General features: G+C 42.9%; 1 protein-coding gene across 1 annotated transcript in view; it reads right to left on the bottom strand.

Moving 5' to 3' along the window:
- ppil2 (peptidylprolyl isomerase (cyclophilin)-like 2) overlaps positions 1–15,647 on the bottom strand; it is a 389,123-nt gene that overhangs the window by 241,862 nt on the left and 131,614 nt on the right. Inside the window, exon 9 of the mRNA XM_060844077.1 lies at positions 1,442–1,517. Coding sequence (XP_060700060.1) covers positions 1,442–1,517 — 76 coding nt within the window. The remainder of the gene's footprint in view (positions 1–1,441; positions 1,518–15,647) is intronic.

Genomic DNA, 15,647 nt, shown 5'->3' with positions numbered 1-15,647 from the left:
CAACAGGACGCTGAACCTATTAACAAAGACGGCTTACTTAAACTACTAGACCTGTGCCTCACAACACACTTCACATTCAACAACCAGATATATGAACAAATTAACGGAACACCCATGGGCTCACCGATCTCCGGACTGATTAGCAGAAGCAGTAATGCAAAGGTTAGAAAAAACAGTTTTAATGCAACTACAACCCAAACTCTGGGTCAGATACGTGGACGACACCTTTGTAATCATTAAAAATACAGAAATAGAGAACACACACCGGGTCATCAACGCCACAATCACAGGAATCCGATTCACGAGAGAAGAAGAAAAGGACAACCAGCTCCCATTCCTGGACGTGATGGTACAAAGAACACCGAACAGAGAATTCGCCACGAAGGTATACAGAAAAGCCACACACACAGACCAAGTCCTGAACTACGAAAGCAACCACCCCAACACACACAAACGTGTTGCATCAGGACATTATTCAAAAGGGCCACAACACACTGCAGCACACCTGAACTACAAAAAGAGGAAGAAGAACACCTACACAAGGTATTCAACAAACACGGATACCCGCGCAATTTCATCAACAGATGCCTCAGGGAAAGACAACGAAATGAGGACATGCCACAACCCAAAGGACTGGCCACACTCCCATACATCAGGAGCATTTCTGAACTGACAGCCAGACTGCTGCGATCACTAGGACTCGTAACAGCACACAAACCAACAGCCACTCTCAGACAACTCACCAGGACAAAGGACCCGATACCCAGCAGCAGCAAAACCAACGTAGTTTACAAAATCCCATGCAAGGACTGCACAAAACACTACATAGGACAAACAGGAAGACAGCTAACAACCCGCATCCACGAACACCAACTGGTCACGAAACGACACGACCAGCTATCCCTAGTAGCCATACACTCAGATGACAAACAACACGAATTCGATTGGGACAACACCACTATTATAGGACAGGCCAAACAGAGAACAGCCAGGGAATTCCTAGAAGCATGGCACTCATCCAAGAATTCGATCAACAGACACATCGACCTAGACCCTATATACCGGCCACTGCAGCGGACAGCTACTGACAACCGGAAGCGGCAGATTCAAACCAGTATAAATGCCGAAGGAATCAGCACAGAAGAGCTTCACAGGAGGCTCTCAAGCACTGAAGATGTCACCTAGAAAGGGGTCAAAACATTTGCAAGAAAAACTCCCAGCTCGGCGAACAGAACCACAACAATGAGCACCCAAGCTACAAATCTTCTCACAAACTTTGATCATGTATTTGTACAGCGTGTACGCTAGCAATGGGGTCACTTTGGGCACTTAAAGGAATGTGCCCATAGTAAAATGTTTTGTGCAAAAGACTTACATGATCAACTGATACTACTTTAAATCTAATAATGATACAGAAGTTCATCAGTCAGATTTTTTTTACCTGGATCAGGCACCTTCAGATCATTTTTGACATGGAAAAAGTTTGAAACATTAAACTTGTCCACATTGGATGGATCCTGCAGACAAAACAGATAGTGAAAGGTTACACATCAGACCAAATAACATGGAGGAAATAGAAAAGGAACTTGACTTATTCATTTAATGAAAACATAGTTTTAGAATTTTATCCCCACTGAAGAGGGCAACTTTGCAGTATCATCTCATCCTGCTTAAATAAAAAAGTCAATGCAGCAAGATAATTTTGAGGGACTGGGATAGAACAATACTGAAATGAGAAACGTTTGGAGCCCCTCACTTGTCACAGCTCTTACAGCAGGGTGATCAACCAACAACTCGAAGCTGTTTTCTTTCATTTCTCAGTTTAATATAATTGAACATTTCACTGTGCAGGATGCAGTGCACAACTAGCCTTTGCAACAAACAACAACGACCTGAAGAAACAAGTGCCAAAAATTGGGAGAGTAGTGGGATAAACAGGATAAGGATTCAGAAACTGCAACATCAGAAGCAAGAAAAATTCAAAATGTATGACAGGCAAATAAAGACCAAAAAGTGAGATCAGAGAGAAAAAAATAATAAGAGACTGGGTGACAGAAGTGAAGAACCCATTTTCCAGTCAGGCAAATTCTAGTTTTGAGTCAGAATATCAGCATATTTTAAACCTGCAGCTTTGTCAGTATGTAGTGCACTTTCTCATTTAAACTCGCCATTTTAATTCTCCATTCTCCTGTGTTGACTCGCAGGGCTTCCTAGAGCCAAGTGGGAAAAGTCTCAGCACTCTCCTACTCTTTCCCTTTCACAAGAAGCCCGTTCTTCAGCTTGCATCATTGAGTCTGTCACAAAAGAAGGGCGGCATGTGGCTCAGTGGTTAGCAGTGCCACTTCAGTGCCGGGGATCCAGGTTCGAATCCAGACTCAGACAACTGTCTGTGTGGAATTTGCACATTTTCAATTTGAAGGAGATCCCCACCCCACATGCTTTTAATCTCAGATTCAGAGCTCTCAAATGCTTCTCATATAACAAAGCCTTCATCCTCAGGGCCATTCTTGTGAACGTTCTCTGAACCCCCTCCAAGGCCAGCACATTCCTCCTTAGATACGGAACTGAATAATTGAAAATGGAGATATTTGTCCGCCACCATCCATGACTAGATGTGGCGGGACTGCAGAGCTTACAACTGATCTATTGGTTTTAGGATTGCTTAGCTGTGTGTATCGCTTGTTGGTTATGCTCTTTGGCATGCAAGTAGTCCTGTTTGATAGCCTCACCAGGTTGACACCTCATCCTTAGGTTTGTCTGGTGCTCCTCCTGGCATGCCCTCCTGCATTCTCCATTGAACCAGATTGATCTCCTGGCTTGAGGTAATGTTTGAATGGGAGCCATGCCAGGAGACTAGGTTACAGACTTTGCTGGCGTACAATTCTACTGCTGTTGATGACTCAGTGCCCCATGGAGTTGTTGGATCTATTTGAAGTCTGACCCATTAAGCATCATCTGCACAAGGACTGTGCAGTGGTCACCCTTACAGAAATGGTCATGGACAGATTTGGCAGATTGCTAAGCATGAGGTCAAGTTTGTTTTTCCCTCTTGGGTCCCTCAGCACCTGCTGCATACCCAGTCCAGCAACTTTAGTCTTTAGGACCTGACCAGCTCAAATCAGTATTGTTGCTGCTGAGCCACTCGTGGCAGCTAACATTGGAATTCCCCACCCAGAGCACACCTTGCAGCTTTGTCAGTCTCAGTGCTTCCTCCAAGTGTTGTTCAACATGGAGGAGTACTGAATCATCAGCTGAGGAGGGGTGGGGAGGAATAGTATGTGATAATCAGCAGGAGGGTTCGTTGCCCAACTTGATTCTATGAGATTTTATGAGGCCTGTAGTCAATGTTGGAGAATTCTCAGAGCAACACTCTCCCAATTGTACACCACTTTGTCACCACCTCTGTTGTGTTTGCACTGCTGGTGCTACAGAACATATCCACAGATGGCAATGATGCCATCTGGGACATTCTCTGTTAGGTATGAGTTTGTGCACATGGCTATGTCAGGCTATTGCTGAGAGAGCACTCGCAATTTGTTGGCAAGAAAGTCTTTGCAAGGAGGGCTGTTTCTGCTGCCAAGGTTGATTCCAGGTGGTACACTCCTTTATCTCTCTTTATTGAGGCTTTGTAGGATTGATATAACTGAGTGGCTTGCTCGGTCATTTCAGAGGGCAGTTAAGAGCCAATCATATTGCTGTGGGTCTGGCGTCACATGTAAGCCAGATCAGGTGAACATGGCAGACTTCCTTCCCTGAAAGCCATTAGTGAACCAGATGGAGTTTCTGACAATTGACAATGGTTTCAAGGTCATCAGTAGATACTTAATACCAGATATTTGTATTGAACTCTAGATTCAAATTCAGCACCACAGTGGGAATCAAACCCAGTTTTCCAGAACATTGACTATGTTTCTGTCGAAATAGTTTAATGATAACACCACTATGTCATCCAGCTTGTCATTGTGCAATATACTAGATAGTATTCCAAATCTAAGCGATTTCAGTGTCCACTTGGCTATATATTGTCCTCCCTTTGGTGAGACAAAGGGACAAAAGAAATTATCTAAATTATTCAATTATCCATAAATTTGTAGAGCACAAGTAGATGTCAAAGAAGCTCAGCCAAAGCTTCAATTCACAGGACTTCGCATTTAACTGCGCCTTGAGCTCTCCCAATAGGTTTGAATATACCATCTGACCTGGTAAATTATTAGATTAGATTCCCTACAATGTGGAAACAGGCCCTTTGGCACAACCAGTCCACACCAACACCCCCCGAAGAGTAATCCACACAGACCCATTTCCTTCTGACTGATGCACCTAGCACTATGGACAATTTAGCATGGCCAATTCACCTGACCTGCACATCTGTGGACTGTGGGAGGAAACTGGAGTACCCGGAGGAAACCCACGCAGACACGGGGAGAATGTGCAAACTCCACACAGACAGTCAACCAAGGCTGGAATCGAACCTGGGTCCCTGGTGTTGTGAGGCAGCAGTGCTAACCCACTGAGCCACTGTGCCACCATATTCTAAAATGTAATTTGCTCTACTCTATATGCTTACTAAGTTTTAAATTTATGTTTCACCAATTTAAGTTTATACTATCTGACTCTGCTGGCTCAACAGACCCAAGTGTAATATTCTGGATTTATCATATAACCCTCAATGAGTATATTCCTTAGCATTTTTTCCCCAACAGTAAAGATCAGGTTTTTCCTTGTATTTGCTCACATTGAATGCCCTTGATAGTTTGAATAATTCTTGTTGGCATTGCCTGGAAATTTTCCATGACAAGTAAGTAGCTGTCTGAATGCATGCAATATTCTAAGGTCTGAGTAACAGATTATAAAGTTTCTGTATGATAGCGACATGCTTGTCCAACGTTTTTCAGTTGTATATTCCAATTGTCAATTAGGTCTTACATGTTTTCTTGATATTGAAAGTGTCAAGCATTCTTGTCCAAATTCTATTAAGTATCCTTATTGCTGAACTTCCCTCTAATATGCAAAACTTAATTTGCAAACATTCAATTTCATATGTCACTTATCTTGTCAATTTGCATTACAGAATTCATTCCACAAAACAAAAGAGCATCCCCTATCCACTAGTACATATGCTATTTAAATAACTCTCAACCAATTTAACAAAGTAATTTTTTTCTACAATTCTGTGTTGCTCCACTTGGAGTTTTGCATCGTCTGACACAATGGATGGAAATTTTTTCTTGTGACTACAGTCCTGATTTGGAAGTTTGCGGCAATTCCCTTTGGGGAGCAGGATGGAATCACTTTAGATTATGTTAAGGCTCAGAGGAGACCCGACTAATCATGTTGCAGGAAATTGCCAGATCTGTGATGACCTCCTTTGAGTGAAGGTCCAGGAGCCATGTTTATTTAAATGGTACCCAGACAGGCAGGCACCCATTACCTGCCACGCAGCAGGATCACTCTGGCTGTTCATGAGATGGTGTATTTTCCCACTGACACTGCTCTCCTACCTTCAGACATCACTGCTTCCCTGAAATGCTAGAACTGCTACTAATTTCACCTGTGAATTCCAATCACTTGCTGCTCAGTACAGATAAGAAGTCACAAGGTCTAAAAACATCTCCCGGGCTGTCATCCAGACTGCCTAAAGAACAGTTGGAGTTGGCCATTGATGACGCCCTCCTGCCTGGCTGCAGGGGGCAGCAGCCATAGAGTCCACAAGCGAGGAGTTACACTTTCGGAGTGCTGCACCTTTGTCAAGTGAAGCCACTTCACCTGACGAAGGAGCTGGTGAAAGCTGGTGACATCTGACTTTGTTCACCTCAGTCCCACACCAGCACCTCCATATCATGTCCACAAGTGAGACTGAGTGGAATGTTGCAAGGGGTCAACAACTTCGTGTTCCACAGGGGTAACTGGAGTGCAGTCCTTGCAAAGTGGACACACAAAAGGCATCAAAAAACAAAGGTAGAGACTATGGAAATATGCCAAACAGCAGCTTAGATCCAGGCCCGAACACCAGATGGCACATGTGGACATGGATCCAGTTCAAGCTGTGAAAGTTGTACCTCATGCAGGACAGTGCATGTAGGAAACACTTATTAGGGCGATCACAGGATTTTTTCATAGATAAACATGCTGATAAAAGGGTTATGTTCCCACTGTGATCATGTGTAACCCTTCTATTTGCCTGCAAGATAAAAGAATTCACAACACAAGGGAGTACACCAAATCTGCTAACAGAATACCAGACATCTGTCTACCAACCCCTACTGCAGAGGAGACTGCAGAAACAGGTGAGGAAGCTTGACATTTTTGTCACGTCAGACAGGTCAGCATTTTAAAACATCGGTGGCTCAGTGGTTAGCACTGCTGCCTCACAGCTCCAGGGATCAATGTTCAATTTCCGCCTCGGGCAACTGTCTGTGTGGAGTTTGCACATTCTCCCAGTGTCTGTGTGGGTTTACTCTGCATTCTCCGGTTTCCTCCCACAGATGCTAAATGAATATTTTGCATCAGCATTTTCTGTGGAAAAAGATATGGAAGATATAGACTGTAGGGAAATAGATGGTGACATCTTGCAAAATGTCCAGATTACAGAGGAGGAAGTGCTGGATGTCTTGAAACAGTTAAAGGTGGATAAATCCCCAGGACCTGACCAGGTGTACCCGAGAATTCTGTGGGAAGCTAGGGAAGTGATTGCCGGGCCTCTTGCTGAGATATTTGTACCATCGATAGTCACAGGTGAGGTGCCGGAAGACTGGAGGTTGGCTAACGTGGTGCCACTGCTTAAGAAGGGTGGTACGGACAAACCAGGGAACTATAGACCGGTGAGCCTGACCTCGCTGGTGGGCAAGTTGTTGGAGGGAATCCTGAGGGACAGGATGTACATGTATTTGGAAAGGCAAGGACTGATTCGGGATAATCAACATGGCTTTGTGCGTGGGAAATCATGTCTCACAAACTTGATTGAGTTTTTTAAGAAGTAACAAAGATGATTGATGAGGGCAGAGCAGTAGATGTGATCTAGATGGACTTCAGTAAGGCGTTCAACAAGGTTCCCCATGGGAGATCGATTAGCAAGGTTAGATCTCATGGAATACATGGACATTTGGATACAGAACTGGCTGAAAGGTAGAAGACAGAGGGTGGTAGTAGAGGGTTTTTTTTCAGACTGAAGGCCTGTGACCAGTGGAGTGCCACAAGGATCGGTGCTGGACCCTCTACTTTTTGTCATTTACATAAATGATTTGATGCGAGCATAAGAGGTACAGTTAGTAAGTTTGCAGATTACACCAAAATTGGAGGTGTAGTGGACAGCGAAGAGGGTTTCCTCAGATTACAACAGGATCTTGATCAGATGGGCCAACGGGCAGATGGAGTTTAATTCAGATAAATGCGAGGTTCTGCATTTTGGGAAAGCAAATCTTAGCAGGACTTATTCACTTAATGGTAAGGTCCTAGGGAGTGTTGCTGAATAAAGAGACCTTGGAGTGCAGGTTCATAGCTCCTTGAAAGTGGAGTCGCAGGTAGATAGGATGGTGAAGGTGGCGTTTGGTATGCTTTCCTTTATTGGTCAGAGTATTGAGTACAGATGTTGGAAAGTCACGTTGCGGCTGTACAGGACATTGGTAAGGCCACTGTTGGAATATTGTGTGCAATTCTGGTCTCCTTCCAATTGGAAAGATGTTGTGAAACATGAAAGAGTTCAGAAAAGATTTACAAGGATGTTGCCAGGGTTGGAGGATCTGAGCTACAGGGAGAGGCTGAACAGGCTGGGGCTGTTTTCCCTGGAGCGTCAGAGGCTGAGGGGTGACCTTATAGAGGTTTACAAAATTATGAGGGGCATGGATAGGATAAATAGACAAAGTCTGTTCCATGGGGTCGGGAGTCCAGAACTAGAGGGCATAGGTTTAGGGTGAGAGGGGAAAGATATAAAAGAGACCTAAGGGGCAACTTTTTCACACAGAGGGTGGTATGTGTATGGGATGAGCTGCCAGAGGATGTGGTGGAGGCTGGTACAATTGCAACATTTAAGAGGCATTTGGATGGGTATATGAATAGGAAGGGTTTGGAAGGGTATAGGCCGGGTGCTGGCAGGTGGGACTAGATTGGGTTGGGATATCTGGTCGGCATAGATAGATTGGACTGAAGAGTCTGTTTCCATGCTGTACATCTTTATGACTCTATGTGCAGGTTAAGTGAATTGGCCATGTTAAATTGTCCATAGAGCGAGGTGCATTAGTCGGAGGTAAATGTAGGTAGAAAAGGGCTGGGTGGCTCCCTCTTCGGAGTGCTGGTGTGCTCTTGTTGGGCCGAAGGGCGTGTTTCCACAGTGCAGGGGATCTGATTAAATCAGAGTGACAAACCGAGTGTTAAGAACAGGAGGTAGATGGGAATGAGCTCATACATAAATCTGAGCTAACTCTTAGCGTTTCCTACTGCAGGTCCTCATAAAGAGAAACATCTAACCGAAACTGCTACCATATCATATCTATCCCCTCACCCTCCACCAACAGAGGCAGTCACATTGGTGGATACACATTTCTTGATTAAGTTCGGGTTCATATTGGATGAGCACATTACAGACACCCATCACTCATAATGGAGGATGTGACAGTTGGAGCGCTACTGGAAGCCAGGTCCCTGCTGATGGTTTGCTTATTGTAACAATAGGGAGACACCTGCTGGAAATGCAGAGACTGTCAGTGACTATGGTGGAGACGCTACATGCAGACTTCAGGGGATGGCACAGGAGTCCTGCCAAATCTTGAATGCTATCATGGTTCTGTCATGTGAGTGCATGGCTTCCTCCATGGGGAGGTTGGTGACAGCTATGGAAATTCAAGTCCCCTAAAACTAAGACTGGTTGCCAATACATTCTTGGGCCTATATTCATCACTCTGGGCATGTTGTAGAAAACAGCAGCTAGACAATAGAAGGTGAGACACCTCAATTTCCCAACAGGTGAAATTGTGCAATGTCAGAGAGGAGGAGAACCAGCAAATTGTTATGGGGTATTATTTCATGCTGCTTCTAAAGGTGCACTGGACTCTCCTCTGCCACTGACCTGAGGGCCTCCAGGTGAAGCTAAAAGGGTCAAACCTGCAGCTGTGGCAAGTGAATCCTGCAGTGGATGTCAACTGGACTCCCGTTACACAGCTAGTACCTCCATTCTCTCTAACAGCCATGTCCCACTTTCCTTTTACAGCCACAACCCTGATCTCAATGCATCAATACAGAACGTTCTGCTATAAAACACCAATTCCATTCTCGTGTAACCCTGTGTTATAAGAACATTGAGTAATAACAGCACCATGTAAACTAATGTGGCTGGAATTGCATTATAACCAATACATGCTTTGAAAGTTCACGATATAGAAACAGTGCCTCCAATTCACCAATCGCGTTATAGTGAATTCACATTAACAAGCGTAATAGTAGAACAACCTGTACATTCCCCAGCCCTTTTAGATCAATAAATAGTTGCAACTCAGTTTAAATCCACCAGAAAGACTACCTCACCTGCTGCAGGTCTTGTGAATCTTAATGGATGAGTTTTTTATTTAGACTGTAGACTTATTTGCAAGGGTACAATTTAATCTGCCAGGGATGTGTTTTAAGGATTGTGCAAAATATTTGAATGTATTATAAATAGGCTCCCACTACTTGCCACTCTGTTTGCCAAATCTAATTGCAACTTTCCTTCTGCTGTCAAATAGCTGACATTTTGGGTCCCAAATTTCCCGCTTTTTCAAGCCACATCAAATTCTGGCCATGTCTGCAGAACTACCATTCATTTCTTCATGTTGGATCCAACTATGCTTGCCCCTCAACTCCTGTGATCTGTAATTGAAGCAGTGCTCACGCATGTGGGGCTTTCAGTAAACATTCTTAAAGTCTAACTGAACAAAATCATAGGCGCTTCCAAATTCTATTTTAGATCCACAAATTGTTTCAGTAAGGTCAGAAAGAAGCATAACTCTTCCCTAAATCTCAGATGACTGTTATTTATTAAGCTGTTATTATAGAAGCACTCTTCCAATGTACAGATCGAGAGAAACGATTTGTTCTGGCAGAAGAGTCGAGAACGATGGGAACATCTTTAAAATTAGAATTAAACCATTCAGAAGTGATTTGCCAAAGAAAAAGTGGGGGAAATCCAGAACTCCATCACACCAGTTTATTTGAGGAACCGCTAAATTGAAACTTTCAAAACTGAAGTCAACAGATTTTTGTTTAGACAGAGTATAAGAGTTCTGTAACAAAGATGGATTGACGGGGTTGTGTACTGAACAGCCATTACCCAACCGAATCACAGTACAGTTCTGATGGGTTGAACAGCCTTCCCCTATTTCTACCCAACTTTCTGCTTAGTGTGGTATTCATTATGATACTTATTATTGTTGAAGGACTGATTACAGATCAGTGATCCTAGGTAGAGGAAAAAAATATTCTATTGTTCAGGTTCTGGCACTTCTCGTTTGCTCAAGGTTTCAAAATAATATTTCAAAATAACAGGAAGCAAACAAATCAAAATTAAGGTTACAGATCTTCAACTGAAGGTCTTGGGCCTGTGCCAAGAGAAGCAGCTGCTTTCCTTTAGATGCGGCTATACTTGGACAGAAACAAAGATTGCCACTGTAAACAGCATGACAACTGGGAGACCTACGCTCATGGCTGCAACACCAGTTATGGCAAACAAGCCATGTGGATCTTCAGTTTTTCAAATGCAACCCTGATCTTTGTACCTCATTAACTCGCATCTACTAGGTTTGGCTTCTAAATATTACAGCATAAGCATGGAATTATCCTGCACAGGAGGATACCATTCAGCTCATAGTGCAAATATCAAATCTTCGAAAGAACTACAGTATTCCACTTATTTGTGTGTGACAATGTTAAATAGTTGTTAAATCTATCCTTAACCTGTCTGTTCTGAATACAATCCAATTTCTCCTGTCTCTCCATGTAACTGAAATTCCACTCTCGCAAATATTCATCACGGCTTTGACTGATTCCTTAATTACAATGCCCATAATATTCCAGTTGGGACCTATCAAGTGTAAGTGCTTTGCTTTCTTTTCCTCAGTTTTTAAAGCTGACAGTGTAATGTGGCTTTAGAGCAGCCTTCTCAACTTCTCCTGCCACATTCACAAATTGCTTATAAAAAACAATCTTCAGTTTTACCAGGATGTTGCCTGGATTGAAGTGCAGTAGATATAAGGAAAGGTTAGACAAACCTAGATTGTCTTCGGTAGAGTATTGGGGATGAGGGGCAATCTGATAGAAGTCTATAAAATTATGAGAGGCATGGATAGGGTAAATAGTCAGTGTCTTTTTGACAGGGTGGAAATGTCAAATATTAGGGGGCATAGGTTTAAGCTGAGAGGAGAAATGTTTAAAGGAGATGAGAGAGGCAGGTATTTTTGATACTGAGAGTGGTAGGTGCCTGAAAGGCTTTTCAGAGGAGGTAGTAGAAACAGATACAATCGCAATGTTTTAGAGGCATTTAGACAGACACATGAATAGGTAGGAAACCGAGGGATTTATACAATGGCCAGGCAGATAGAATTAGTTTAGTATGGTATCCTGGACAGCACAGCTGTGGGGTGAAAGGCCCTTCAGCCTATCCCTGTCCCTGTCCTTGTCCTATTCTGTATTCGACTTTATAAGTTCCCTCTGTTCCTGGACCCAGTTGAAAATTGTCGCTTCTTGCTAAATCCCCAACCCTTTGTGCTACTGCAAAAGTATAGCAATCCTATGCAGAGGGTGACCAGCATTGGGTGGTGTGACAAACAAAATGTCACACTGAAGCAGTTGGTGGTGTTCTTACCAAAGAAAAGATAGTGGGCAGTGGTAGGGAAGAGGACAGGGTAGTTTTAAATAAACATAAGCTGGGCTTTACTTTGGTTGGAAGCATCAAGTTGGTTATGCCTCTAATGATAGATTTTGGTGGTATGTCTGCAGCAGTCAGCACAAGATAAATTGACTTTAGAGATGTTTCACAATGGATTGAGGATCTATGTTTGAAAAGTAGCTTCCCAAGATCTCTTTAATCAGATGAAAACACTAACATTAGGTGAACAGAAATAGGGGTCTACAATGCAAGAGAGAACATGAGTGAGTGAAAATGCTTGGCCTCAATCCTTGCTATCCATCCCCAGACAAATGAGGCTGCAATCCACAATAATGATTTGACAGAAACAGGGAAATAGTGGTTTTGTACTAAACGTATCATGAGTCAATAAAGATTCCAGTACAAAGAGGAGCACTGGGATTTGTTTGCTGTCATCCTGTCAGTTACTTTGCCCTAACAATTTACAATCAGATTTGAAGTAGCACAGCCCACTTCAGCTGAGAAAATTCGATATGTTCAAAATATCCATTTCCACAAATTATACACTCGGGAGTTGAAGCTAGCAAGGATAATCAGCAGAACACTATTATTCCATTTTATTGTGGATTGGGGATCATTTATCCATTCAGGGTTTCATAAGAGTTTTCTTAGTTATCTGTGAGGCTTAAAAAGAAACGTTTGAAGAATGAACTAGAGGTGGCTGGTTAACATTCTGCAACAGATGGGGATTGTCTTCTAGCACTTTCCAAGGCAAGTCTAATAAGACCAGGATGGAAACTATGCCAGAGAAATTAGTTTTACATCAGATGATAGGATTAAATGTTTTACTCAGACTATTTCAATTGCAAATTATAGTATTTTTTTCCAAGAGAAACTGTTGGGCAGACGAGGCCCATGTTCACTCAGAACTGTTTATACGATATTGTAAAAACCTGGCACCAGCTTACAATAGGGAAGGGAAAAATAAAACTGAAGAGGTTTCCATAAATACTTCCTGTCAGATAGATGGTGACAAATGAAAATCTGCCATTTCCCATCACCCCTCAAAAAGATGTTTCATACAGCAGCAAAGATATTCCTCCCACTGCATCCAAACAGTCAGTCTTAGGATAGAGTTTAACAAGTAGCGGGGTTTCCTACCATGCCAAAGGCAGAGACAGGAGGGAATGCATCTCCTGCAGTGTCAATTGGCTACCGGCAGAACTTCTGCCCCTCACGTGGCATCTCAGAGCTGCCACTGTCTTTGATTAGCCGAGGGGATGCCAAATGATGGGAGTGAAGAGGACAGGGAGGGGGGTGGGGGTCTCCCCCTTTGGGTGACAGGATTCACAGTGGAGGCCATGCCTTACCCTTTTCGAATAAGCTAACTTGAAAAGTTCTCCCCCCACCATTTCGGACTTCCTCCTGCTGGCCACAAACTTGGGGCTGGACAAAAAGCCAATCTTGAGTCATCATTAAATAGCCACTTAAGGACCTTAACCGGGGCAAGAGCAGTCAAGCTGCTCTTGGTCTCATCCGCTCTGCAAAATTTCAGAAAGTTCAGGGTTGGCAAAAGGGTGGATGGTGGCAGTTGAGGAATCCCAACCATGCCAGTGGACCCCTTCTTAGATATCTCTAGCTATTGCCATGTCAAAAGCGAAAAATGCAGCAGATTAGGAGTTGGCAGCTGCATTTGATCCTGTGCCAGGTAAGCTTTCAAATTTGAGATTTGAAGTCATTCCGGCTTCAGGTCACATTTTACACAACTAAACTTTCAGAAAAGCACGCATGTTACATCAATGACAGTATTGATAGAAGTCATGATTTGGAGATGCCGGTGTTGGACTGGGGTGTACAAAGTTAAAAGTCACATAATGGGTTATAGTCCAATGGGTTTAATTGGAAGCACACTAGCTTTCGGAGCAACGCTCCTTCATCAGGTGATTGTGGAGAGCTCGATTGTTACGATCGAGCCCTCCACAATCATCTGACGAAGGAGTGTCGCTCCGAAAGCTAGTTGATTCCAATTAAACCTGTTGGACTATAACCTGGTGTTGTGTGATTTTTAATATTGATAGAAGTAATGATGACAGTCTTTGTGGAGGTAAAGTCGTCAACTTCACACCGAGAACACCACTATGTTGTGAAGCATTACTACTGTGCAGAATGGGATAAATTTTGAACAAATCTAACAATTCAAGACATCCGGGAATCCTGTGGGCCAGCAACAGCACCCACAACCTCATGGCCTGCCATATCCCCTCCTCAACCAATACCAACAAGCCAGAGGAGAAACCCTGGTTCAATAAAGAGTATAGGAAGGCATGGCAAGAACAACACTTGACAGAACCCAAAAATGAGGTGTCAACTTGGTGAAGCCACAGTGCAGGATTATTTGACAAGTATTGCAAGCAGCATGTAATAAAACTAAGTGATCCAATGGTCAGATTGAAGCTTTCTTGTCCTGCTACATGCAGCCATAAACAGCTGTGGAGAATTAAATTAATCAGAGGCAGTGGCTTCACAAATAGACCCATCCTTAGTGTTCTGGTAGCCCTGTCATATGCAGCGCAAAAAAACACCAAAGCATTTGCATCCATTTTCAGCCAACTGGATGAACCATCTGACTTCCTCCTTGTGTGGGTCCATCAGATACAACAGTCTTCAACTAATTTGGCTCATTTCATCTGTTATCAAAAAACAAATTAAGACACTGGATATTGCAAAGTCTATAGCCCCTGGCAACATGCTCCATAACTAGACCATGGCCAAGTTGTTTCAGTGTAGCTATAAAATAGACATCTACTCAGCAAAGTGGAAGCTTCCCAGTTAGAGCCTGAAAGCATCCAATCCAGTCAGGTACTACTCTGTTATTCTGATCATCAGCAAATTGATGGAAACGATCATTTACAGTATTATTAAGAGACATTTTCTTGGGAATAACCTGATATTCAGTTTGCCTGCCAGGGCCACTCGGCTCCTGGCTTCATTACAGCCTTGATCTAAACATGAACAGAAGAGCGGACTTCCCCAGGTGAGATGAGAATGACTGCCCTTGACATCAAGGCAGCGATTGACAGAGTATGGCATCATGGATCGCTACCAAAAATGAATTCAATGCAAATCGGTGTAAAGCTCTCTATTAGTTGGAATCATACCTAACACAAAGGAAAATAGTTAAGGTGATGCTCCTTATATGCAGCGTCTCACCAAATCTCCTTTGACAGTACTGTCCAGACCAAAACATGTACTATTTAGAAGAACAAGGGAAGCAGGTGAGTAAGAAGCCCCATACCACCATCTTGATTTAAAGGCACATTGCTGTTCCTTCACCTCTGCTGGGTCAAATTCTGGAATGCCCTTCCTAACACCACTGCGTGTGTGCACCTCCTAGTATCAGTCTTCCCAGTGCATGGATTTAATTAGTCTAAGAGTCAGCTCAGCACAACCTTCTCAAGAAAACTTAGGAATGAGCAATAAATGTTGGCCTGACCAGCCATTCCTAAACAAATAAAAATAAGATTGTACTTTAAAATTATAATCCTGCCATTCCCATGCTACCAAATTTGGTAGTTCTTAAGTCTCACATCGAGTCATTTGATCCATTCACTCAAATGTCACAGAACAAAACACAGACATTTCATTAGTTCTATTTGTTGGTGTCTATTTTGTGTCTATTTTATCTATTTTGTATCAACTTTGTCGAAATACAAAATTTTGTCATATAAATTTATAGTTTTAATTCTGAGACCTCAAAGGCACAAAAGTATATAGATTGTCAATGTGATCAGTATATTTTGAATACAAGAATTTGAGA

The sequence above is a fragment of the Hemiscyllium ocellatum genome, chromosome 24 (assembly GCF_020745735.1).
Source record: "Hemiscyllium ocellatum isolate sHemOce1 chromosome 24, sHemOce1.pat.X.cur, whole genome shotgun sequence".
NCBI classification, from domain to species: Eukaryota; Metazoa; Chordata; class Chondrichthyes; order Orectolobiformes; family Hemiscylliidae; genus Hemiscyllium; species Hemiscyllium ocellatum.
This window is presented reverse-complemented; position numbering and strand designations above follow the sequence as displayed.